Here is a 25,517-nt window from a genome sequence, read left to right on the forward strand (position 1 = left end):
AACAAACAAACAAACAAAAGTAACCTCCCTTTCCACTCTCTTCTCATGAGAGTTGGGCATAGCCTATTCTGTCAAATCTTCTTTGATTCGTCACCTTTTCTGCCAATTAGACATCACTTTCAAACATGGATTCTTTCTCTTACAAACTAACTTTACCTTTGTTTGGGATTAAAGGCATGTGCCACCATGCCTTTTCTATATCTGACACTTGCTGTATACCAGACTGGTCTTGAACTCAGATCGTCTTGCCTCTCTCTCCTGCATTAAAGGCGTGTCTGCATTCCAGCTGGATCACACAGACCTAGAAGATCTTTGGATGTGATCTCCTGCCAGAACAGCCAAGTTCTGAATTAACATTCATTCCTCTACAGGTGTATACAGCACAGATACACTGTGGGGTACATGTCCAAGACAGGAAGAGTGAGCTGCTGGAAGACTTCATCACACTATTCAGAATGGTATACAATTTTAAATCTTGAGAATTATTTACCTCTGGAAATTTTTATTTAATATCTACAGTGGACTATGGATGGGTGAAGAATTATGGAAAACAAAACTATGGATAAAGATGGATTATTGTATACCACACTGATCCAAAGAAAGAAAGAAAGACTGAATGAATGTAGACTGTCTGTATTGATGGCTTTGGAGCCAGTAATACCCATTGAAGTTAACTGTGCATCTTCATCAAGGCTGAGGTCCTCCCAGCAGCTCTTAAAGTGTTTCCTTCCCGAGAAATCACTCAGAGTACCGAATACTAAAAAGAAAGAAAGAAAACCCCAGATTCCACAAGTTGTGCTTAGCAGCTACCAGCCATATTATTTCCTTCCCATCTATCGTAAATTTTCTATCTTTTAAAATACAAACGGCTTTGAATACTTAAAAAAAAGAATTATCCGCCCTCCTAAATTACCCTGTCTCCTATTCGCTTTTTAACAACTGAACTAGGGACAAACAAAAACAAAAACAAAACAGAAATTCTAAGTAGCTCCTTAAGCCCCGAGATGCAAAGATTTCCCTTCAACCATCATTTCAAATGGCAAATAGCTCTGTCGGAAGGTGCAGGATGTGGGGAGCGGGTGAGCAGAGGTGGGAAGCTAGCTATACCTGGAACCCAACCCAACCCAACCCAAGTTCGTCCACCCTACCCAGCATGTGTCTGAATAGAGCCACCACATGCCTTCCGCTCCTGCCTCCTCGCTTCTTAGTCATTCCGTCACGAATGTCATCTCTAATTATTAGGTACAGGGAGGAAATCACTGAACAAACCTGGCAAGAAGAGCCTCACCCTCACTAGAAGTCAAGCAGATAAACTAGACAGCTTAATTAACTTAGCCCTCAAATAACGATGATTTCATTTTCAATAACCTTTGAACCTCTGCTATGCAGAGGCGCCTGGGGGCCATCATGGAGAAGAGGTGTGGAGACACATGGGCCAGATGTGGTCCTCTGGGGACTGACCAGAGGCGGCAGTTAAGCAGATAAACAAGATGATCTCAGAGCGAGAAGATTGCTGAGGAGTATGTAACAGGAAGTTGTGATGGAGGAACATGAGGGCGTGGGCATCACTGAGGAATGGGGACAGCGACCTATGACCAGGGACTATCTGCCTGGGGCGGCGGCTCCTGCCTCAGCCCTGTCTAGCCCTGTCTAGGCCTCCTCGCTACGACTGCTCCCATGGCTGTGGTCACTGCTTGGTGGTGGGCAGCCAGTCCTACCAAGGGTCACGACCCCTGGGCTGGCGAGGAGGAAGGGCACGACGGTGACTGCGACCCCGCCATCGCTTAGACTGAAGAGGTGGGATTGACTCTGTAAGGCAACACCAGGAAAGTGTGCACTAGTAGACGCCGCAAGGCTCAGCCACCTCACAAGAGGAGACTAGAAACAACTCCAGGAACCCGCCAAGCGCTAAATGTCCCGCCGCCAAGGCCCGAGCATGCGCAGTGCGGCGCCCGCCCGCCGGCCTAAGCGAAGGCCAGTCCTGCGCAGGCGCACTGAGCGCTCCGAGGCCGGGCCTTGGTTGCGCCGAGCGCTAGGGGCGGGGCCTGGTTGCGCTGCGCCAAGAAGGCGGGGCCTGATGCGCCGAGGGGCGGGCCCTAAGCCGGCTCGGCTAGGCCGCGGGACGGCACTTCCGGGCGTCCTCGCGCCCGGCCCGACGGCGCCTGCGCGCTGCGAGGCCGGCCGGCCGGGACGGGGCGGGGCCGGCAAACTTGTGTGCCTCGTCGTCCCCGGACGCTCCGGGACACCCGGCGGGCGGCTGGCACCATGAAGATCTGGACTTCGGAGCACGTCTTTGAGTGAGTGTGGGTGCGGCGTCCAACTCCGGCGCCCTCAGGGAGCGTCCTGTCGTCGGTTGTGGCACGACAAACCGGGTTGAGCCCGGGACACGGGGGACCTCCAAGGTCACGACCCCAACCCGAGCCAGGGCCTCCGTGACCCTGGGCCTGGGCCCCCTGCTACTGACAGAAGACAGGAGCCGGCCGTCGAGCCTGACCCGGAAGTGACTCCTGGGGTCGCAGAGCTCTAGGCCCGACTGCCTCATGGTGGTTTGGGGTGTGTTGAGCTCCTACAGCCTCATGGTATCCTGGAGTAGCCTGACGGAACCCCGAAGGGCTCATAGTGGACTGAGGTGTCCTGACATAACCCCAATGGCACCATGGTGGTCTAGGGTGTCCTGAGCCCCGACGGCCTCACGGTGTCCTGGGGTGCTCTGACTGTGGCCACCCCATGTCTTAAGACTCCCCCACGGGCATCAAGGAAGCTGGCCACCCAGGTGGAATTTCTTTCTGGTGATCTCAGCTCATGCCACCATGATGCCAAAGCCATGGTGACAGTCAGCCTGAGGAGGAGCAGAGTCAGAGATCTGGAAACCAGGGCTTGCTCCTCAGTTGATTTGTAGCCTTGGTTTCCTGTCCTGGCAGCAGACCCAATAGCCGGAGCCTGCCATCACACCCAGTCACACCTTTATGGTTCTCCGACCTTGTAATGGAAAACAGGACCAGAGCCCGTGGGGTGTTGGGAGTTATACTATCCAGGTTCCCATTGCCCACGCAGGAACCACAGGGTTTTCTACCTGCTTAACCCCCTGTTCTAGCATTCCTTGCTGACTGAGTCATTGTACTGTATTATAAAATGTCACCTTGTCATACGTATTGTTGAGGCAGGTGATGAATCCATTTCCAGGTGATCTGAGCTCCTTCACTCATTCTGCCTTTGCTGCCACACTGTTTCAACAGTATAGCTTTGTAGTGTGTTTTCATCTAGATATGCCAGTTCTAAGAACTGTTATGGAGGGCAATTTTAAAAGCAGTTGTGAACGTTTCACGTGGTGGAGCAGATGCGTCTGAGTTATCTGTTGTGCCCCCAGGAAAGACAGAGTAGTAGGACCCGGGGAAAATCGCAACACTTGTAACCCTTGTGGGACTGTGGGGCTGGAGTCCTCGGGGTGCTCTTTAAGCTCCTCGTGTCCTTCCATAGTCCATTTCAGCCAGGGGATTCTGGGCCCCAGCCCTCTGGATCCAAATACTTTATAGTTTGGCAACAAGGCCCATCCTTAGAACCTGCTCCTCCTGTTTGCTTTTCAATACTCTTCCCTCAGCTTGTCTCCTCTCCTCTGCCGTTGGACCCATCCCTCCCCCTTTCTACCAGAGAGTGTGTGTGTGTGTGTATGTAGCGCCAATGAAGTTTGGTCGTTGACCTTCCTGTCTTATTCTTAATCTACGATTTTAATCTTTTTTTTTTTTTTTTTGTAATGCCACAGACATCTAAACTAGAAAGAAGGTCTAAGGCCTATCTCCTAGAAGATAGATACACAAATAATGCTGTCCATGCCCTGGGAGGAGCCCCGGCAACTGCCTCTCACCAGATAGGCTGAGCCACCCAGTCAGGATTCCAGTGCACACACAATTACAGCACCGGGATCTGTGTCTCAAGCCAAGATGGCACTGCATGCCTGAAACCCTAACATTTGGGAGCCTGAGATGTGAGAATACCATGATCTTCAGGCTAGCCTGAGCATACGGGTACATAGTGTATTTTGGGACAGCCAGGCCTGCATAGTAAGACCAAGTCTCAGGAAACAGAATGACAAAAATGGGAGCGCCTTGAGCTTCTGATGCCTCCTGAAGTGCAGTCCTGATTTCTCATGGCTCTGCCTTGAGATGCTGCTTTCTCAAGCAGAATCCTAGGTCGTTCCTTGTCTGGACCCATCTTGGGTTTTTCGGGCACCCTCTTCTCAAGAAGCCCTAATTAACCAGTCAGTACCAAAGCTGGCTAGTACCAGTGATACTGTGTTGCTTTCCGGGGATGGATTTCAAGTTCCGCCTGTGGACATGACCACAGTACTCTGGTTTATCTAAAAGTAAGCGGGTGGGCATTAATCTTTCTGTTTTTTGAGAGAACCCCAGCTGACAGCTACACCTTGTCAACACAAGAAAAAGCTCAACCTCATTAATTTTTCCAGAGCCGTAGACAACCAGTGACGTGGTTTTTAATATTTTCATTTAGTCTAAAATATGGTATAAATAGCCTTAATTTGAATTCATTCTCAAGCCCTGTTCCACAGTCAATGCAGGCATGTAAGTAAGTAGGAGTTTCATAAATCTAAGCAGCCTTCAAATGGCAGTGATATAGGCCAAGGCCTCTTATTGTAACCGAGGCAACTATCTAAAATGAAAATAAGATGAGGCCCTCCTTGGCCCCTCATCCAGCCAGGAAGCATGTTAGCTGCCTTCCGTGTGCTTATCTCTTCTCCCTCCCTTTCTGAAAATTAGTGCGCAGCCCAGGGCCTCTGTGCTTCACTGTGATTGTCCCTATCTCTGCTGTCAGGTTAACTGGACAACATCCCTGTTGACCTGGCTCAGACCTCACCATGATCACTAATGTTCCAGCAATTAGCTTAGGTGCATTAACATAGCTAATTATGTGAAGAAGACCCTGGCAGACATTGACAGAGCACCAAAGTGGAGTTGGCCATGGCTCACTGGCCTGTCCAATCTCAGGCCTGTAAATGGGAGCACTGTTCACTGCCAGAGGTGGCAACAGTTATCGTGGTCTCTGTAAAAAGCAGTGCCTAGGACGTACTGTACACTCAGCTGCTAGAGGACACAGAAAGCGACTCCAGGCTGAGTGCTAATCATATACCATGTCTCAGAGGAGGCCGAGGATCCACGGTGGGCTGCAGAGAGACAACCTGCTCCCAGAGGGCAGGCGAGGGTGTGGCACAGTTTGAATCTGTCTGTGGCCTTTTTCAAGAAAGTGAAGAAGCAGTGGGTTCTTGTCCACTAGCATGCTGGGCAGGTGCTCACGCTAAGAGAGGCCATCAGGGCCGCAGCATTTCCTGCTGAGTGGCCTTTGCAGAGCAGGAGCCGCACTTGGAGGAACACAGCGAGTAATGGCCAAAGGACCTGGTGTTATATATCATATTGATAAGGACGATGCTTAATTGTAAGTCAATAGTGTGGCGTTTCCTAGTTTTTATCAGGGGGCCTGGAGTCCTTACAGCTTTAGAACTGTGGTCAGACACAAGAGTAAATGGGGTGCTGGCATTTTCCCACTTGTTTCAGAGTTCTTGAATACGTTTTCATGACTGTTGGTTCTTACCTGTGGGTGGACGTGGATAGTGGTAAGGACTGAAGGAGGACTAGTGGCAGGCATGCTTCTGCGGGTGTTTGAGGGTCATCATCACTCAGTGTCTTCCAGAGCTATCCCCACTTTAGCTCATCATAAAGCACGTGCTTACCTCGTCTGCAGTTTACATGCTTAGTTTCTCGGTTTTGTTGCAGGCACCCATGGGAAACAGTTACAACGGCAGCAATGCAGAAATACCCAAACCCCATGAACCCGAGCGTGGTTGGTGTTGACGTGCTGGACAGACATGTCGATCCCTCTGGAAAGCTGCACAGTCACAGACTGCTCAGCACAGAGTGGGGCCTGCCTTCCATTGTGAAGTCTGTAAGTGTACCCTGCTTGAGAAGTGTGCTCTTCCCTTCAGGTCCCACGTGTGAAGGGAGTTAGGAGTATGTGATGAGTTGGAAGTGCTGTTGGGTCCTCCTAAGGGCACTGTGGCTGCAGGAAGTGGACTCTGGAGAAGAGTTACATCTTGTCCTGCTTTGCTCCAGCCTGAAGCCCGTAATGAAGTTTCCAGTGCTCAGGTCCTGGCTGTTGGGTGACACTGGGCTTTTGTAGGTTATGCACATTAAGTAGCAAAAATTCTTCTTGGCTTGCTGTTTTGACATTTAGGCAATGATCTGGTCCTCTACATTTAAGTAGTTCTGTTTCTGTGACAAGTGACCAAGCTTTAGTGACTGATAGAAGCAGTGAGAAACTAGAGTGCCAGTTGGTGGTGACAGATGGTGTCCCGCTCAGACCCGGGTTCTCCACTGGGTCTCTGGAGGTTATTCTATTCAGAACGGGAAGGAGCCTGATTTATTTATTTATTTATTTATTTATTTATTTATTTATTTATAATTATTTATTTTATGTGCACAGATATTTGCCTGCATATCTGTCTGTCTGTGTGAAGGTGTCAGATCTTGGAGTTACAGATAGTTATAAGCTATCATGTGGGTGCTGGGAATTGAATTCTATTCCTCTGGAAGTGCAGTCAGTGCTCTTAACCCCTGAGCCATCTCTCCAGCCCCAGGAGCCTGATTTCTACACAGCAAAGGAGGGTGGGCTTGAGACACACCCAGGGAGCGGTACTGACTGGATATCCCCGACTTGCCTGTGAGGCCTGCGTTCTTATCCAGAGGATGGGGGCATGGAGCTCCTCTCTGGGCTGGTTGAGACACTTGACTGCTCTGATCATTGCTGGACTCGGCTAGACATACTTGGCCAGGTCTTTGACTCCCAGATGTCTTTGTCCCTGCCCCACTGTCACACCTCGGCAAGTGGAGCATCCCACCATCAGTGAGCTGGTTACTGATGGCCTCTGGGGAAGGCTCTCATGTAGGGTGATGGCAGTCTTGGCTTCCTCTGCGTGTGAGCCCCTGTCACCTCCAATAGTTCTGGTTCAACTTGACACGTTTGTACCCTCGTGCTTGGCTAGAAGCTCTCTGATTACTAACTAGAGTGTCGTCATAGCTTATTGGTGCAGCAAGAACGAAAACATACGTGCAAGAGCATTCTGTAGTTGACCCGGTGAAGAGGACGATGGAGCTCAAGTCCACTAACGTGAGTCCTGCCGCCTTGACTTAGCTCCTTGTGCTAACAGTTCTTTTCTTACAAGTGAGACATGCATGGGCACACGAGCTGCAGAAAGGCAGGCCATAGTGGCTGATGCCTGTTATCCTAGCTGCTTTGAAGGCTGAGGCAGGAGGAGCACAGATTCAAAGCCAGTGCAAAGTGCAAAGCAAATACAAATACAGATTGCCTTCCAGGCTGGTTGGGGCAACATAGAGGCTTTCTTTATATCTCTTTCTTTTTTTCAAAACTGGGGGTATGATAGAGCGCTTGGCCAGCGTGGTCATGTCCCAAAGTCCAATCCCCTATCACCACAAAGTCAAAAATAAATAAATAATGAGAGAAGGGGAAAGATGCTGCATGCCTCGGGGTCCAAGGCTCCTTGCTCCGTGGCCTTGCCTCTTTAGGCCGCCACTCAGGACAGTGAGCTTAGCACCCTGCACAATGGTACTAAACCCTCAGAGGACAGAGGAGGGGCAGTGTCAGGATACCTTGTGAAGGGGGTTGGGAGTCAGTTCTTTCCTTCCACCTGGGATTACGGGGATAGAACTCAGGTTGGCAAGCTTAGAGGAAACACCTTGCTTTACCTGGGGAGCCACCTCCCTGCCCAAACAAAGTTTGATGACATTTAAATTTAAATAATGAAATTGAAATTATAGTTACCTGGTAATGCCAAGACGAATTATTTTTTTAAAATTGTTTTGTATGTTTAGCAAATAAGATTTGGGTTGTGTGTTGGTTTTGGAAATCTTTCTAATGTTGTTTTCCAAAATGACTTGACTTTTCCCCCCCTGTAGATCTCATTTACAAACATGGTCTCCGTAGACGAGCGGCTCACCTACAAGCCGCACCCCCAGGACCCAGCCAAGTGAGTAAAGCCAGGTGCTGACCCGGCTCAGTGAGGCCCTTGCGTTTCTTGGTGGACTGCTCTTGGCAAGTCAAACATGAGTCATCTGAAACTCTGGGTTCTTTTGCCAGAACTGTCCTGACCCAGGAAGCCATCATCACTGTGAAAGGGGTCAGCCTCAGCAGCTACCTCGAGGGACTCATGGCAAGCACCATATCTTCCAATGCTAACAAAGTAAGTGGGAGGGGCCATCTCATTCCTCACTGCCTGTCAATGCCCCTGCTGAATGCTGCTGTCCCCTAGGCTACTCTCTAAGAGGAGGGAGGGCATCGGGTAGTGTTGTGTGTCGGCTCTGTAGTTCCCTTACATTTCTGCTCCTCGGCTTCATCCATGAAGTGAGAGGACTTGAAACATGCAGCCCAGGGCCATTGTAGACATGCTTGTGCGATGCACAGCTGAGTGCCTGCTGAAAGTGCTGCTCCTTGGCAACTTACAATTATGGCCATGAAGTTATTTGATCTGAGCCAAGCATGGTATCGCACGCCTTTAATCCCAGGCACAGTCAGGTTGATTTCTATGAGTTCAGGCCAGCCTAGGCTACAGAGCTACAGAGTCTAGGACAGCCAGGGCTATTACACAGAGAAACCCTGTCTCGGAAAACCTTTAAAAAAAGACATCATTTGATGCACATGCCACATATGTGTCTTGTACATAAAATAGTGAATTTTTCCCATGGCCCCCTGACCTCTTATTCCATTGAGAAGAACCTCCATGTTAATACAGTAAGTTAGGGGAAAAGGTACCTAACACATTGTTCTTTAACATGTTTCATCAAGTCATTCCATCAAGGCGTACTCGAGATATGCAGGCAGCAAAACAAACGTGCTCTTCTCTCACAGGGCTCAAGAAGGCAGCATGAATCACTCTGCTAGGAGAGGGAAAGTAAAGGCAGGCGTGAGTGTTTTTAATGAGTGTTTGGTAATTGATGTTTTTGCCAAATGCTAAGAGGGAAGGAGCTGCTGCAAGCAGTAGCCAGGAAGAGCACTGGGGCGGGGAGCTGCACGTGCAAAGGCCCTCCAACAGGGAGCGTGAAGTGCTTCACTTCCACTTCTCAAGAAGCTGTAGAGCCTCAGGAAGGAAGAGGGCAGATGAGAGGAGGGCTCAAGGACCCGATCCTGAGGTGTGAGCATGGTAGGTTACAGTGCTGACAGAAAAAGAAAGGGCCCTGACCACTTCAGCCATTCAGGCAGGGAGGCAGCCTGCCACTCAGCTATGCGTTCTTCAGAGAACATCTGCACACAAAGTAAAATTTGGTTTCTCAATCAAGCCAGCTGCTCTAGGCACTTGGTATTTGGCAAATAATAACTGAAAAGAAAGAAAGCAAGGACAAGAGATCTGTCCCTGGGGTTGAGCTAGCCTGTGAACACCTTGCTTAGCCTGGTGGCCGCTCCCTTCTATGCAGCTCTGCTCTTGGTAACAGTGAACGCGTTGCACTTTCTCAGGGCCGAGAAGCCATGGAATGGGTGATCCATAAACTGAACGCCGAGATTGAAGAGTTAACAGCATCAGCGAGAGGAAGCATAAGGCCAATGGCGGCGGCGGCAGCGTTGGTGGAGAAATGACAGTGGAGCCCGGTGTGCAGCAGCAGGCCCAGGACTCTTCAGCTGACAGCGTATTTATTTGTTATTTAAAAGATACAACTATTTTAGGTAGATTTTATTTTTTTTTAATGAGCTGGAGAAAGCTGTGACTTTTGATCAAAACAAAAGGTCAGAGCTTCTAAATCAAGGGATCATCAGAGGTTGAAGGGCTTGAACAGACTGACAGCGAAGTCTCGTGTTGATGCGAACAATTAACGGGTTGTTTGTTGCTATTTTTTAAGTACTTGGAAGAAACTGATGTTGATCTGGAGTCTTCTTAGGTAGACTCATAAAGCTCCAGATGCTGGAACACTACCTGGCTGTGGACCAACCAGAACAGCCCAGCTGCCCTCACGTCCAGAACCGCCTGCGTGAGGAACTCACTTTACAAGGAGAAATTGTATAATTTCAAATGACATTGATTTGTATAAAATAACCTTCCCTGCTGGAAACCAGTGTTTGGATTTGGTACTTAAATGATATTTTTTGGAGTGAAAATTAGCACTAAGGTAATAGGACTCCAGCAGAAATAGTATTTTATTGTATTAACAGTACTGTATTGATTTGCCAAATTTTGTGACTTAGTAAAGGCATTCCCTTCCTTGAATTTGTACTTTTGTGATTTTGCATGCTATACTGTGGGCTGGTTGTGTTAACTGAAAAAAATAAAGTCATTACCTGAGTGTCGCATCACTCTTACACAGAACGCCGAGACCGAGAGTGCCTGTTCACATCTCTCAGCATTTCACACTTACTTACAGATGGCCACATGTCAGAAGCATGGCTTTGTGCTTGCTAAGGTGTGATGTGTCGCCTTATTTGAACTTAATTATTTTTTGAGGTAATTATGACCACAAAACATCTTTTTTGAAGATGAAGAGCTGCCCATCATTTGAGACAACTCAAATGATCCCAAGCACACTGGGGTACTGTGTAAGAACAGAACCCGTAGGAGGGAGGAACATGGTGGCCTGAAGGAACACCCAGGAGATTGCAGTGGCTGGGAAAAACAAAAACAAAAAAACACAGCAAAGGCAAAGATTGTCAGTCACTAACTGGTGTTTGCTTCGTGCATATTGTCTGTCTGTCTGTCTGTCTGTCTGTCTGTCTGTCTGTCTCTCTCTCTCTCTCTCTCTCTCTGTCTCTCTCTCTTCCTCTCTCTCTCTCCTCCCCTCCTCCCCCCTTTTCTGGTTTGGTTTTTCGAGACCAGGCTGGCCTCTCACATCCATCCTCCTGCCTCTGAGTGCTGCGATTAAAGGCATGTGCCACCATGCCCAGCAGTATTGTCTTTTATGGGATGGGCTTCTAGTTGAGTTTTCTTGGAGAGACCAGTTAACATTCATACAAAACCAAAAATTTAAATTCCTGCCTTTCTACTTTTAAAAGGTTGCTCGGTTTAAGAATTCTTTGGATGGCAGGCGCCATGGTTCACTCCTGTAATCCCAGCACTGGGAAGAGTCCAGGAAAGCCAGGGATACACAGACAAACCCTGTCTACGAAAAAGTAACAAAATTATTTGGGCATTTATAAGGGTTTGTTTTTTAGCAGAGATAGTTTTGACAAGTGTGGTTATATTCCAGCTAAACAGAACGCTACTAAATATTGATGGGCAAAGGGTCTGGTGTGGTTTCTAGAAATCATACCTGCTCAGGAAAAGGGTCTAAAGCCCTAATGATTTTTTTATTTAAACTTCAAAAGTATATAGATTTTCACTTTGCAGTGTGGTTCCGTCTTAAATGTCTGCCAAAAGTACAAACACACTGCCAGCGAAGTTGGGGGCGGGGTCTCCGTCCTGCCGCATGGAACCCTGAGCATGGTTCGGGAAGGCCCCGCCCTCTGCCCACAGCACCTGGGAAGGTGACCGGGACGCGGCTGCCTCGCTTTCCCAGCTGTCCACACGGCCGCAGTTTCCGGAAGCCTCTCGGCCAATGGACAGGCGCGACTAGCGCTCCTATTGGCTCCTGGCTGGGGCGAGGGCGGGGCGAGGCAGTGACTGGCAGGTCCGCGTTTCCCACCCCTTCCGCTACTCAGGTCTGACCTTCCTGTAGCCGGGCCCGGCGGAGGCGACTCTGAAGCGACAGGACCCTCTCGAGACACGATGGTGGCGTACTGGCGACAGGCTGGACTCAGGTACTCCCGGGAGGCTTCGGGGAGGCGCGTCCGGCGTCAGCAGGTCGCGCGCGATGGCCAAGCCACGCGGCCTCCCGCCAAGATGGCGTCGCCATGGACAAGGCACCGCGGGGTCATGGGGTCACGGACCCCAAACAGAGGTGACCGCTCCTCAGAGCAGGAAACCTGCAGAACTTGCATGATGCTGACACTGGCCTTCCTCATCTTCACAGAGGGAGGGTCACACAGTGTGACCCCAGTAACCTTTCCCAGTCGTGAAGAAAAGTGAAAAACCTCCACCGTTTAGAACTGTGGAGAGCTCTGCAGGAGCCCACGTGAGCACCCACCCTCTAATGGCAGCCATAGGCCTAGGTGTGATGCGTGGGTTCCTTGCCCCAGGTAAAACACCTGGTGAGGTCACTGGGTGGAGGAACATCTTACTGGAGGCCCTGCTGCAGGTCAGTGACACAGGGCCTGACAGCTCAAGGGAAGTTTTCTAGAACGAAAGGATGGTAGGCCCATAATAGGTACCACGTACTAACCTATGTCCCATGGCACACCATATTTTCCTCCTCCTGGCCTCTTGAAGGTCAGGTATTATTTTTATTCTGTTGTTACTCTGGGCCCCACACACAAGTTCTAAAGCAGGAGAAACAAACAGCCACCACCCCATCCCTGATTTTAAGAAGTGTGACATCTTTGGGGATAATAAGGTGTTGACAGACGAATCCATCTACCCAACAGGAAGCTGCCTGGGAGCCCCCTTTGCCATAGTCGGTGCTCTCTGAGAACTTCTAATTGAGTTTGGAACCCTTGCTTAGGATGTATTTTCAATGATACATAAGAGGCAAAAATCCAGTATTTTCAGGAATACCTTTAAATAATTGACCATAAAAAAACACTGGTTTAATTCACAAGAGGGCTATGTGTGTGTGTTGTAGGAATAATGTAACTAAAACAAGTTAAATACAGAAGTGAACTGGGCAGTCATTTATGTGAGAATTCTGTTTACATTTTACTCTTTTCCTACACTGTGGAACTAAAAACAACAACAACAAAACCCACTTCATTTTAAATGTAATGTGTGCTGAAAAGCCACACTGCCATGGAGCCTTTTGATGTCCCAGGCAAGCAGCAGATAGTCTGGGCCCACGTGTAGTCGTTCCCTTTGTCCAGGGTCTTTTTAGTACCGCCCAGTTTCCAACCCAGTTTTACCCTAGTGAGTAACCAGCTGACATTAAAAGTGTGGCTGTGGCGGGAAAACTAAAGTATCCCACCCGGTGACACCGTCGTCTAACTGTTGGTAAGGAGCCTCTCATGTCCTCTCTCTCTCTTTGCCAGCTACATCCGCTTCTCCCAGATCTGTGCAAAAGCGGTGCGGGATGCCCTGAAAACCGAGTTCAAAGCGAACGCCGAGAAGACTTCTGGCAGCAGCATAAAAACCGTGAAGGTGAAGAAGGAGTAGCCGGTGAGTCGGGCTTTGTCTAGCAGTCTCCTTCCGGTGGCCGGCGCCGGAAAACTCGAACCCAGAGGCGTCAGCGTGACACCGCTTCTTGCCCCGTGGGTCTGGGTGCTGGTTACTGCAGTGGTGACTTAGAGGGTGCAGGTTGTAGACGTCATCCGGCATGATGAAAGAGCGCCCTGGACAGCCCTGACAAGCAGAGTAATTGGCATATTGATTTTCAGTGCAGTTAGCAATCCTGAGATAGAAAGCCATCTTATTTTAATTAAACCTGGTTCATTTATCTGCACAAAATCAAATAATTGGGAGGATAAGCGCCTCTCCACCCCCCTTTGTAATTGCTCTTGGAGTTATGTAACAGCCCGGAGCATGAGAAATGGCAGTGCTTTGCCTGTTCTTCCCCCGTAGCTCTGCTGTCCCCACACATCACTTCTTCCTGAACATCCGGGCAGCATCTCGCTGTTTCATCAAGCAGGGAGGGCTGCTGACCCTGGATGAACCTGTTTGCTGAGCTCCATACACTTTCAGGGAGTCCGGCTCATCTGGCCTGTGCGGAGCTGTCAAGAGTGTAAAAGTCGCATCTTCTGCTGTGGTGCAGGTTAGGGTTAGGGTTCAAGGAGTTCCCACTGCAGTCCTCCAGGCCTGTTTGACCCCCCAGCTACTTTATTTGCATTATTATTTCTAAGAGAAGCAAGGTAGCGGACATTCCTCAGCTTTCATTTGCTTTTGCTTGTGAAAAGCGTCAGCCTTGCGGTGGCACGGCCCGTGACAGTCGTGCTCCAGAGCCCGCGCTCATGAGCAGTTTGCCAGACTGAAACTCTCAACTCTCCCCTCAGCACTTTCGTTTTCATCTTGAATTAACAAATGATCTTCCTGTGAACCGGGAGGTGCAGTAGTTTAAAGTGACCCCCTTTTCTTGGGTCTGTCTGTCTAATCTCAGAATTTGGACTGTAAAGCCTGATTTATGTTGGGCTGCTTGCTCTCCACAGTGTGAGGCCACCTCTTCGCCTGCCTGGAGTCATGCTGTGCCAGTCTTCAGCTGACCCCTAGGACTTTGTCAGAGCCTTCGGGTTGGCAAGGCATGTCTGCAGCAGGGAAAACCCTAGCCTGTTGGCATGGGGGAAGGGGGATTATAGTGCCTTAAGGACAAAGCTTTTTCTGTCACAGTGGAAGTGATTTACTCAAGGATGTGCCTGTTGCAGGCTGTATGCCCACAGGCAGCCAGCTCGTGTCTCCACTGTGGTTCACTGCCACAGTTGTGCTGCAAGCAGGTGGCTGTAAAGAAGACACAGCAAGCTAGTAACTGTCGTGTTGTCTTTTCTCTTCCTAGGACCCGACAAAAGCATGGACTGTTGAATCTTTAAGGTGAAGGCATGTGGGTACCAGATTGGACTCAACCTCACCTCCTGGGCACAGAACTACCCATCTTGTTGATAAATTGACTTTGCCAATAAATTAGCATGGTTCACCCTCTGCTGGTTTCTGTTTGTGCTCTTTTTTTTAAATAGGAATTTTCTACAGAGTAATGTGTGTATGATTAAATGAACCAGGATGTCTTAAAAGGAGGCAAGAGTTTACTATCTCATGACCAGTGGACTGCAGGGACCACGGCTCAAATGTAGCAAAGGGAATGTTCTGTTGGTCCTGACGGTAATTGATGACGACTTGGCACTGTCGTGGAGATTGTGCTGTCCCTCAACTCTGAAGAGCATTCCTATTAAAGTGATGGCTCTGACTAGCTGGTAACCCAGATGAAAACAGTTTGAGCCCGAGTTGGAGCGGCAGGCTTCACCCAGTCCTGGAGAAGAGCCGCTACCATAGAGTTCACCTAGACAAAACGCTTCTCACCTTTTATCAGTCTCTGTTTTCTCTGCACATTTTTCACGGGAATGAGGCGGAGCGGGTCAATACCTTGTGTCCTGGTTTGATGGCTGATCTGCAGTTAAAACCCGTGATTCCTAATGACCTGTCTGGGCAGTGATTAGGGTAGTCTGATGAGTTTTGAGTGGCCATTCATTTGTTAAATGTTTGGGAATGCAGTGTTTTGGTTTGGGCTGCTCTTGGCTGAGAAGAACCACTGCAAAGTTGACTAAACATTGTAGCTTTCTGAGAACAGAGAAATGACTAGAAGCATGCCCTGCTCACTGCACTGCTTCAGCTCCCGTCATTCATGAGGTTGAAGATGGAGAAAATGCCTTTGCCCTCGGCTCCTGAGGACAGCTTCCTGCCCAGACACACTTCACACCTGAGTGGTATTGTATTCTCAGCACAAGGAAGGACAGCAGATTGAATGGGGCAGTAGTGGCCCTGCAAGGTTGGGAGCCCTGGTGTCTGCCTGGGGCTAACATCCCTTAGGAAGTTGTAGCACTCAGGTCCCAGGAAGCATCTTCTCCCATGAGAAAGCAGAAAGCTGACTCAAGGCCAGGTAACTAATAAGAAAGGGCTTCATGATTTCCAGCTTAAGGAGCCGTTTATTAGGGGAGCCACTGCGATGATTAGAAGTGAAACTTGGGGACACGGATTAAAGTAACCAAATAAAAGCAAAATGGACTTTCCATCGAAAATTCTGAGACTCCTCCAATGTTGCAAAATTAAGTGCTGAATAAACAACAGATTCCAATAAATTGAAGGTGGCAAAGGACAAGCTGGCACATGGTGAGGTAACCCAGCCAAACACTCAACAGCCTGCTACTAACTAGTAGTGTCAGAGACAGAAATGTTCCTTATGAGCAAACAAAAGAATCCAGAGGCCTTTGAAATTTTATGACTCTTGTTGATTCAGCCACACTGACATCACCATGGCAACCATACCCCGGAAGGAACCAGGGGGGCTTTTAGTCACTTGCTCTACCTGTGCCATATAGAACAGGAAGTGAGATGTGCCAGTCTGAGTGGTCAGGCTCCAAGAAAAGAGAGTTGTTGACACTGAGGTACAATGACTCACTTAAAGCAGAGTTTATTTGCACTTCACTGATTATTACTGAACAAACAGAAGGTTTCACAGTCTTATAGAGCAAAAGAATTTTTTTTTCAAAAGAATTTTAGTCTGTTTCTTGCATGTATGAAACTGTGTCTTGAGGTTTACAGTGAAAGTGTCCAGGAAAGCATGCAACTGACTCCTACAGAGTCACGGGCTGGAAGCCTTGCTAGCATCCACGGAAGCTTTTCCAGCTAAGAGCGGAGTGGTGCTTATCTCACTTAAGCCAGTGCTTCTAATGCACACCAAAAAAGAAAGTAAGCAGGAGCCTGGTTCTCTGGAGATGAATCTTAATTATTTCCTCACAGTGCATATACAAAGAGAGTGCCACACACCTGCCACTTTATTACTGCTGATTATAAACTGAGGCCTGAGAGAGCATCTGGTGACAGAGCATTTGGAGAGGTCAAATAGGAGAGCTCTTGGATAATCCCAGCATGAAGACCCCCATGCACCTCAGATGCAGGTAAACGGTAAAGGCTCCTGTGTGCTCAGTCCTGTTGTGATGTGTGATTACAGCCCTGCAGTGCTTAGAGCCTTGTCATCCTACAAACGTCTATGGCAACGTCTGCAAATTAATCCCAACTATAAAAGTTCCCTAATGAGACCATGTCCTCTGTCACCAAGGAGGACACTGCGGCATTGTGGCGACGTGCCTACATTCAAATGGTTGCTGAGCATGCCGCGTGCCCTTTCGGGAGAATGGAGATGCTGCAGAGCAGCTTCAGGGGTGATTACTGATGAAAGTGAAAAGGGCGGCTGCACACAGCCTTTAAAGAGGAAAACCAAGGACAATCATTAGTGAGCTACTGGCTTCTAGTTCTAATAGGAATCTTAAAACACAGACAAGTATGTCGGAAGCCAGTTACTGGGAAACAAAGCTCTGAAGACCGGAATGCTGCTGTTGCTGGTCTTTTGGACGGTGGGAGCCAAGAGGAGAGCTGTGGCTTTTCTTGCCTCCCTTTGTCCTTTTCCAGTCAGCCTGTTGAACGGTACATAAGGTCTACACAGTGAGATCACGAAGGCGGACTCACACTTCCGTTGTCCCTGAGCCTCCCACACACTCTTCAGATACTGGCTTTGTGTAAGAGGATTCTGAAGCATCCTAGCTGCCCTAGGTGCTGGGTACCAAGCAACGCTGCTGATGGGTTGAAGAGGGACCATCAGCTGCAAAGGCTCTTGGCAAACTTGCACACTTCGTGTCTAGCCTACAGTTAGTAAAAAAATAATAATAAATGGGGCTCACAACAGTAAATTCACTTACTATCTGAAAAGGAAGAAGGAAAAATGCATTAGCCATCCAGCCCTGGCTAGTAACTGTGGACAAATCACCATCACAGACACCCATAGTCCCACCCACCCTTTGGCCTAGGAGAGGGCAGATGCCCAAGGCCTTCAGGACAGTCAACAAATCTTAGGAGAAACTTCTGAAAGTGGCTACCCTACAGCATCTCTCCTGGCTAATGTTCTTCGTCTTCCGCCTCCATTTCTGCCTCCTCCTCTCCACCCTCTTCACTGTCCTCCACCCCTGCTTTGACATCTTGAAACTGTTGGTACTCAGACACCAGGTCATGGATGTCACTCTCGGCTTCCCCGAATTCACTTATGTCCATCCCTTCGCTGGTGTACCAGTGTACAAAAGCTTTCCTTCTGAACATGGCTGAGAAGTGCTCAGAGACCCTGGTGAAGAGCTCTTGGATGGCTGTACTATTACCCAGGAAGGTAGCTGCCATGTTCAGCCCCCGGGGCGGGATGTCACATACAGCCACCTTGACATTGTTGGGAATCCATTCCACAAAGCAGTTGCTGTTCCTCGTCTGAATGGACAGCAGCTGTTGATCCACTTCCTTAGTGGACATCTTACCCCGGAAGATGCAAGCCACAGTGAGGTAGCGGCCACGGCGAGGGTCACAGGCAGCCATGATGTTGCGGGCATCAAACATCTGTTGGGTAAGCTCAGCCACTGAGAGGGCTCGGTACTGCTGGCTCCCTTGTGCCATGAGTGGAGCGAAGCCAGGCATGAAGAAGTGAAGGCGGGGGAAAGGTACCATGTTCACTGCCAGCTTGCGCAGGTCTGCGTTGAGCTGGCCTGGAAAGCGCAGTGAGGTGGTGATCCCACTCATGGTCAAGGACACTAGGTGGTTGAGATCCCCGTAGGTGGGTGTTGTCAGCCTCAGGGTACGGAAGCAAATGTCATAGAGTGCCTCGTTGTCGATGCAGAAACAGGCATCGGTGTTCTCAATCAGCTGGTGGATGGACAGCACAGCGTTGTAGGGCTCGACCACCGTGTCTGACACCTTGGGGGACGGCATGACGCTAAAGGAGTTCAGGATCCGATCTGGGTATTCCTCCCTGATCTTGTTCATGAGCAAGGTGCCCATGCCCGAGCCAGTGCCCCCACCCAGAGAGTGCACTATCTGGAAGCCCTGCAGGCAGTCGCAGCTCTCGCTCTCCCTCCTCACCACATCCATGACATTCTCAATCAGCTCTGCTCCCTCTGTGTAGTGGCCCTTGGCCCAGTTGTTACCGGCACCAGAGTTACCTGTGACCAGGAGAAGTGGGGAGGTGGGGGGGAGGGGAAAGGGGGAAGGGGGAGGGGGAGAGGGGAGGGGGGAGGGGGAGTTAAGGTGAGCAGAGCGCCACCAGAAGACATCCTCAGCTCTTCCTGGTAGATGCTTATGGCGGGGGTCAGGGTGGGGAGAACCCTACCTACCATGAACAAAACTGTCAGGTTGGAAGAGCATTCCTAGTCTGCTGGACCGGATGCTGTCCATCGTCCCAGGTTCCAGGTCCACAAGGACGGCTCGGGGCACATGCTTCTTCTTCCCTGTGCAGAGTGATAGGGACAAGTCAGCATACGGTTGCTGTTCTAAAAGTTAATGTTTCATCAGGATGGATCCTTCGGATGCAGGTCCCCCCCCCAAAAAAAAGAAAAGAAAACATGAGTACTCTAAAAGGAGGCCTTTGGTAGATAGGCATTTTTAATATCTATGATTATATCTGACCTAGCCCACCATGGCATGAATTTGTTAAAAAAAAAAATTTAAACTCTACTTTCTGTCGAGCGTGGTGGTGCACACCTTTAATCCCAGCACTCAGAGGGCAGAGGCAGGGAAATCTCTATGAGTTTGAGGCCAGCCTGGTCTACAGAGTGGGTCCAGGATGTCCAGGGCTCTGTTATACAGAGAAGCCCCATCTCTAACCACTCCCCTCCTGAAAAACAGGCAACCAAACAAAGAACTGCACTTCTCTCAGTAGGATGTGCTTGGTTTATTGTCTGGCCAGCAACTCTAAAAACATGGAACTTGCCCTCCCTTTGGGGAACAACCACCTAAGATGACTGAGGAGGAATGTTCACTCAAAACATGGCTGCTTTGGCAAGAGATCACATTCAAAGCCCCTCTAAGTCTGTGTGATCCAGCTGGAATACAGACACACCTTTAATCCCAGGAGACAGAAGCAAGCAGATCCCCGAGTTCAAGGCCAGCCTGGTAGAGAGCAAATTTCAGGTAAAGAAAAGCTTACATCCAGGCGTTCCAGCACTCAGGAGACAGAGGCATGCAGATTTCTGAGTTCTAGTTGGGGCTGTACAGGCAGTTCGATTGAGCCAGTGAGTTGAGAGGCAGTGCAGAGGAGTTGAGTTTGTAGAAGTCAGAGGCAGTTTTACCAGGAGAATTGTACAGAGACAGGCTGAAGAGAGAACAAGCCAGGAACAGGTGAAGACAGAACAATCCAGAGAATGAGAAGGAGCCAGAAGATCAGAACAGATTGCTAGAGTTAGTTTGAGGCCAAGTGGAGCAATTCTGTCAGAGGCAGAGAGAAAAGCTAGATTGAATCAGTCAGCTTGGAGAGGAGTTTGAGTCAGAACAGCTGAATTGAGCCAGCCCAGACTTCAGAACGAGCTAGAAAGGGTGAGCTTATTCAGCATTAAGTCTCAGGGGCTGAAAACATTCTAGGCCTAGGTTAGATTGTACAAAGGCTAGAAGCTTCCAGGACTAGGCCTAGGTTAGCAGAAGGAGGCAGTAAGCGTCAGAGACAACAGTTACATCAGGCAGATAAAAGTTCCTGTAACAGGTGACTGCAGCCCGTTCCACCACTTGCCACCCAGACTCTGAAGCCAGTTCCATGTTGGCACATCACTCTTTCACATTTGGGCCCTTTTCTCTGCCCACTCTGCCCAGATGGTAGACCGGTGCTAACCCAACAGCCAGCCCTACCGTAGGCCTCATTGTAGTAAACGTTGATCCTCTCCAGCTGAAGGGCGGAAGCCCCACAGTCACCCCCAGCACAGTCAATTCCATGTTCTTCCCCGATGACCTCCCAGAACTGTAGGTGGGAAGAGGAAGATCCGTTAAACGCCGTCATCCAGGTGGCTCCGCAGCTCACCTGAGTTCCACGCCCCGAACACCCCAACTACTACCACATGGTGAAAGGACTAACTACCCCAAACTGTCCTCTGACTGCCACACGCACACCACAGCATATGTACTCTCTTTTGCATGCACATGCACACTGACATACACACATGAATAAGTAAATAAATAAATAGCTGGAGAAAACAATTAGAAAGGGCAAGATGGCAGCTGCGGGGGGTGCTGGTGCTCTGGGGCTGCCTGGCCCTGCCCCACACTCCCTCCTCCTCCTCCTCCTCCTCCTCCTCCACTTCCTCCTCCTCTTCCTCCTCCTTCTCCTCCTCCTCCTCCTCCTCTTCCTCCTCCCTTCTCTTCTTGCCTCCACTCAATGTGACTATGAAGGCTGTGCTGGGTCCATCTGAACTCCTGAAGCGAAATGCCGAACACATAAAATATGAAATTGGATTTCGCTATTAACCCCGGGCCGTTCCAGCTGGCTGAGTATCTCACTTCAGAGGAAGGAGCTCAACTCTCACCTGGCCTCCATCTGAGCTGGAGAGGTGCTGATCCCAGCGAATGAAAACAAACTGAGTTCTTATTTGATTTCACAATGGTATCTCCTGTCACTCTGGGGATTTTTTTTTTCCTTCATGAAACTCGCTTCAAAAATCCATAACCACAGCCCGTCTGCACAGTTTGACATAGTGTATGGTCTGGTTTTTTTTGTTGTTGTTGTTGTTGTTTTGTTTGTTTGTTTTTGTTTTTGTGTTTTTGTTTGTTTGTTTTTCGTGACAGGGTTTCTATGTGTAGCCTTGGCTGTCCTGGACTCCCTTTGTAGACCAGGCTGGCCTTGAACTCACAGAGATCTGCCTGCCTCTGCCTCCCAAGTGCTGGGATTAAAGGAGTGTGCCATCAAACCCTGCCAAGTAAGGCATCTTATTACGTCTTTTATTCATTCACTCATGTATGTATGTGTGTGTTCGATAATGTGTGCAAAAAAGAGTAGTAGTAGTTCGCTCTAGCATGTAGGTCCTAAGGATGGGACTCGGGTCATTAGGCTTGGTGGCAACCGCACTGAGCCATCTTGCCAGCCCACCACATTTATTAACACAAGGAAGCTACTGGCATGGTTTCATTGAACCATTCAGAAAATCTCTCATATTAAAGGGCAATAAAAATACATTCCCTTGAGTCAAAATCTCCAAGGTATTTTCCCCACCAGGAAGTCAGTGCCAGGACTCCAGCCACCAGGTGGCGCAACCTCTAAGGTGGCCTCCTATCTTTTCTGTCACTTCCTCTCTTCAGGGCCTCTTTCCACCTTAAGGCTGCTCTCCCTCACCCCTCCCCACCGCTCTTCTCTGGTGGTTATGAAGGCCTGATTCCTGCGCCAGCCACTTAAAGTGACTGCTGTTTCTCAGGCAGGGATAGTGTTTGCCTCAGGTCTCAAAGACCAGGGTTCAAGGCAACCCAGCTCTCCTCTCCCGGGTGTTCCTTCACCTAAGGCCTCCGAGTCAACACAGCAAGAGAAACCTGCACACCCGTGTAGACTGCACCCTGTTCACGTCAGCTAAGAAATGGGACCAATGGCAGTACCTAAGAAAAGTGTCGCATATAGGCAATGCGATTACACACAGTGGGATATTTTTTCAAGCTGCAAAGAACTAAGTGTTGTCATTTTCCAGAAAATGGTGGGAAATGGAGATTGTTGTATTAAGAGGACTAAACTAGTCTCCAAAAGATAAATATCACGTGTTTTCTCTCAGTTGTGTGTCCTGGAGTTTATATAGTCATATAAAACCATGCATGTGTATACAAGATAAAAGTAGATGTGGGCTGGGCATGGTGGCACATGCTTTTAATCCCAGTACTCAGGAGGCAGAGGCTGGTGGATCGCTGCGAGTTCAAGGCCAGCCTGGTCTACAAAGTGAGTCCAGGGCACCCAAGGCTACACAAAGAAACCCTGTTTCGGAAAAAAAAAAAAAAAGTAGATGTGATGCTAACTGGTCAGGGGAATAAAAGGGATAACGGGGACTCGGTGTGGAGGAACATTCTCAAGACACAACACAGGTCTGAACAAAAATGTGAAAGTGGACAAATAACGTTAGAAAAATTGAAAAGGCCCTGAGTCTTTCACAGCTGCATTCCCTACGGTAGAAGGCCGGTGTTGATCACTGGGTCAAACACTACACAGCCACCACCCACAACTCAAAATAAGAGGGCCCCTGACCCTGCTCTCCCACAGATCCACTCGAGGTGTCCGGAAGGGCATCCGAAACAGAATGGCAGCTGTCGGGGGAGGAGTGAGAGAAGAGTGCAGGCATCTCCAGAGGGCAGAGCTTCCATCTTATACGTTGAAAGGGGTTATGAGGAGGAGTTACACCATATACCCAGCACTCCTGACTTGCAGCCAGAAATATGACAGAGAACTCTTTATACAACATACATTTTATAGTACCCAAACGCTTTTGAAGCTGTCTTTCTTTTTAAAGCTGCATGATATTTCATTGTATGTGTAATGAATAGAATACACTGGGTTCATCTATTTGTACATCAGGTGAGTATCTGTACATATTCAGGGTTTCTCCGCCTTTAAAATGTGGGTTTTAAAAAAAACATTTATTTATTTTGGGGTTGGCACACAAGTGGAGGTCAGAGTGTAGCTTGTAGAAATTAGTTCTCTCTTTTTATCATATGGGTCTTGGGGATCAATCTCAAGTCATCAGGCTTGGCAGCAAGTGTCTTTTCCTACTGAGCCATCTTGCTGGCCCCTGGTCCCACCTCTTGACCTGTTAGTGATACTGCTATGAGGAGCCAAAGGTCTTTAATGGTGGTATGTTTAAACACATAATTCACACATGTGAAAGTAATTTCCAATTAGCACAGAGAGCTCTCTCCATAGATGCTATGGATCCATTGTTGGTCTTAAAATTAAGGGTGGTAGTCCTGGCTTTCAGCAGTTGCCTTCCTGGCCTTGCCCAGAGAGAGGAGTCAGGTGTCTCACTCAGAAGCACAGCAGGAAGGAGGGAGGGAGGGAAGGAGGGTAGAGAGGAAAACTCATGCACATACCAGAATGTTTTAATTATTTATCTCTGTATTTGTCTCTTTAATTTTCTACTGCATACTAAGTGTTCTTTGTAGCATAATCACGGACCCTACCCTACCCAGCATGGCACAGAGAGCACTGAGGAAAAGGGGGCAGAAAGAATGCGACAGGCAGCAAGTGGAGAGGAATGCTGGGAAAAGCCTTCCAGACATGGCATGACCATTGCACTCACAAATTCACAGAATCTGTGGCTACCTGTACCAAGTCAAGCCAAGATTTACCAGCAGGCAGCACTGACTGGACTCACTGAGATATAAAAACGTGTGTGTGTGTGTGTGTGTGAGAGAGAGAGAGAGAGAGAGAGAGAGAGAGAGAGAGAGAGAGACAGACAGACAGACAGACAGACAGACAGACAGACAGACAGAGACAAAGACAGACACAGACAGAGAAGAGATGTATTGATCTGATCAATATATTCATGCATAAAATTGCCAAAGAATAAAATTTTAAAAGAGCATTTGGGAGGTGGAAGACACCACAGCGATAGAGCATTAAAAACAAACAAAACCTTCCAGTAAGGCTGGCAAGATGGCTCGGCAGGGTACAAGAGCTTGCCACCAAGCTTAATGACCTAATTCAATCCCCTAAGATGGAGAGAGAGAACCAGCTCCAGCCTGCTGTCTCTGACCATCACAAGTGCGCAGCAGCATACACCCACCCTCCCAAATAAGCAAGTCAAATTGGAAAACATTAAAGCCCTACTTTGTATATGGCTCACCAGTAAAGAAGCTTGTTGTCAAATCTAATGACCTGAGGGCTCACAATGGCAGGAGTGGGCCAACTGGGAAAATTGTCATCTGTCTTCCAAGTGCATGCTGGGGCACCATACCCGCGCACGTGCGTGCACTCACACACACACCCCACCACCATCACCGCCACCACCAACAACAACACCATACATAGTCATACACGCAATTATAATAAATGCAATTTAAATTTTTAAAAATTCCCAAAAAGCTTCAGCACACTCTTGAAACAAATTACTGGCTTTAAATGTGGAAAGCTCATTTCTAAAATGCTAAAAGCAAAATGGCTCCTGTACCCATTTACATGTGTAATTACAGGCAAAATTAACATTAATTAACACTCTAACGCTAATGGTTTTGCTAAAAAGACCTTCTTTAATAAGCCTTCCATTTAGCAGGTATTTGCAAACCTGCGAGGCCCAGCTTTTTCCCAGGAACCTGGGCATCTGTTGGTTTGGCTGCTCGCTGTGGCGAACTGCTTTGGTGAGACCTACCTTGGATCCGATCTGGTTGCCACACTGGCCAATCTGAACGTGCACGATTTCCCGCATCGTAGCCTTAAACGCAAGGGTCAGTTAGGTCTCAGAGTCTGGGAAAGCCTGGGTCACCAGTGTGAGCTGCCTGTACTTTCTTTCATGGCCCTGGTGGGACCAGCCCACCCAGCTGCTCTCCCAATTGGCCCAATGGCACATCTGGCTGAGGGCCCCACCCTGGGCCTTCCCTGCTTTCCAGTGAGCAGAAAAGGGGGTGCTATCACCTCCTGAGCAGTGCTCAGTCATTTCCTAGATATGAGTCAGACTGGAGCTTCCTCTGTATGGAAGGAACCTAGAACTGGCCCCTCTTAGACCCGGTCTCAACAGCCTCTGGGCCTTGGTGACGTCACTGACATTCATGTGGAGTTATGACTGAACGGGGCAGCTGGGACTCACCCCGAAAGGTTTTTCCTTATCCAAGTCACCATTTTGCCTATCCATGGTTTTGTTTGGCTTGCTATCTTCAGCCATGCTGCCTACATCGTTGTTTGGGGGCCAGCCTCAGGCTTTGGAGATGTGGCTGGATGGTTTTCCTTCTTAAATTACAAACTTTAATAGTAAAAACA

The 25,517-nt window shown here is 48.8% G+C and overlaps 3 protein-coding genes across 3 annotated transcripts; 2 read left to right on the forward strand and 1 right to left on the reverse strand.

Annotated features, from left to right (window-relative positions):
* Positions 1-2,125: 2,125 nt before the first annotated feature.
* Positions 2,126-10,375, forward strand: PRELID3B (PRELI domain containing 3B). Its single transcript, XM_084776525.1, has 6 exons — positions 2,126-2,297; positions 5,784-5,952; positions 7,084-7,173; positions 7,980-8,050; positions 8,161-8,263; positions 9,532-10,375. Exons 1-6 carry the CDS (start codon positions 2,266-2,268, stop codon positions 9,649-9,651), a joined length of 585 nt encoding a protein of 194 aa, XP_084632651.1. The 5' UTR covers positions 2,126-2,265; the 3' UTR covers positions 9,652-10,375.
* Positions 10,376-11,643: 1,268 nt separating this feature from the next.
* ATP5F1E (ATP synthase F1 subunit epsilon) lies at positions 11,644-14,713 on the forward strand. Its single transcript, XM_084774877.1, has 3 exons — positions 11,644-11,799; positions 13,120-13,246; positions 14,571-14,713. The coding sequence occupies exons 1-2, from the start codon at positions 11,768-11,770 to the stop codon at positions 13,241-13,243; spliced, it is 156 nt and encodes a 51-aa protein (XP_084631003.1). The 5' UTR covers positions 11,644-11,767; the 3' UTR covers positions 13,244-13,246; positions 14,571-14,713.
* Positions 14,714-16,171: 1,458 nt separating this feature from the next.
* TUBB1 (tubulin beta 1 class VI) lies at positions 16,172-25,117 on the reverse strand. Its single transcript, XM_084775315.1, has 4 exons — positions 24,913-25,117; positions 20,435-20,543; positions 18,931-19,044; positions 16,172-18,759 (listed from the first exon to the last, which is right to left on the reverse strand). The coding sequence occupies exons 1-4, from the start codon at positions 24,967-24,969 to the stop codon at positions 17,678-17,680; spliced, it is 1,362 nt and encodes a 453-aa protein (XP_084631441.1). The 5' UTR covers positions 24,970-25,117; the 3' UTR covers positions 16,172-17,677.
* Positions 25,118-25,517: the final 400 nt, after the last annotated feature.

The sequence above is a fragment of the Acomys minous genome, assembly GCF_964271855.1.
Source record: "Acomys minous genome assembly, chromosome: 3".
Taxonomy (NCBI): Eukaryota; Metazoa; Chordata; class Mammalia; order Rodentia; family Muridae; genus Acomys; species Acomys minous.

Bases quoted from the DNA above. Each gene is read 5' to 3' on its own strand.
- ATP5F1E (XM_084774877.1), top strand. From the start codon at position 11,768: ATGGTGGCGTACTGGCGACAGGCTGGACTCAG. The intron at 11,800-13,119 runs GTACTCCCGGGA...TCTCTTTGCCAG, and splicing joins TGGCGACAGGCTGGACTCAG to CTACATCCGCTTCTCCCAGA.
- TUBB1 (XM_084775315.1), bottom strand. From the start codon at position 24,969: ATGCGGGAAATCGTGCACGTTCAGATTGGCCAGTGTGGCAACCAGATC. The intron at 20,544-24,912 runs GTAGGTCTCACC...TCCCACCTACAG, and splicing joins GCAACCAGATCGGATCCAAG to TTCTGGGAGGTCATCGGGGA. The intron at 18,760-18,930 runs GTAGGTAGGGTT...TCCTGGTCACAG, and splicing joins ACCTGACAGTTTTGTTCATG to GTAACTCTGGTGCCGGTAAC.
- PRELID3B (XM_084776525.1), top strand. From the start codon at position 2,266: ATGAAGATCTGGACTTCGGAGCACGTCTTTGA. The intron at 5,953-7,083 runs GTAAGTGTACCC...GTGTCGTCATAG, and splicing joins TGCCTTCCATTGTGAAGTCT to CTTATTGGTGCAGCAAGAAC. The intron at 8,051-8,160 runs GTGAGTAAAGCC...TTCTTTTGCCAG, and splicing joins CACCCCCAGGACCCAGCCAA to AACTGTCCTGACCCAGGAAG.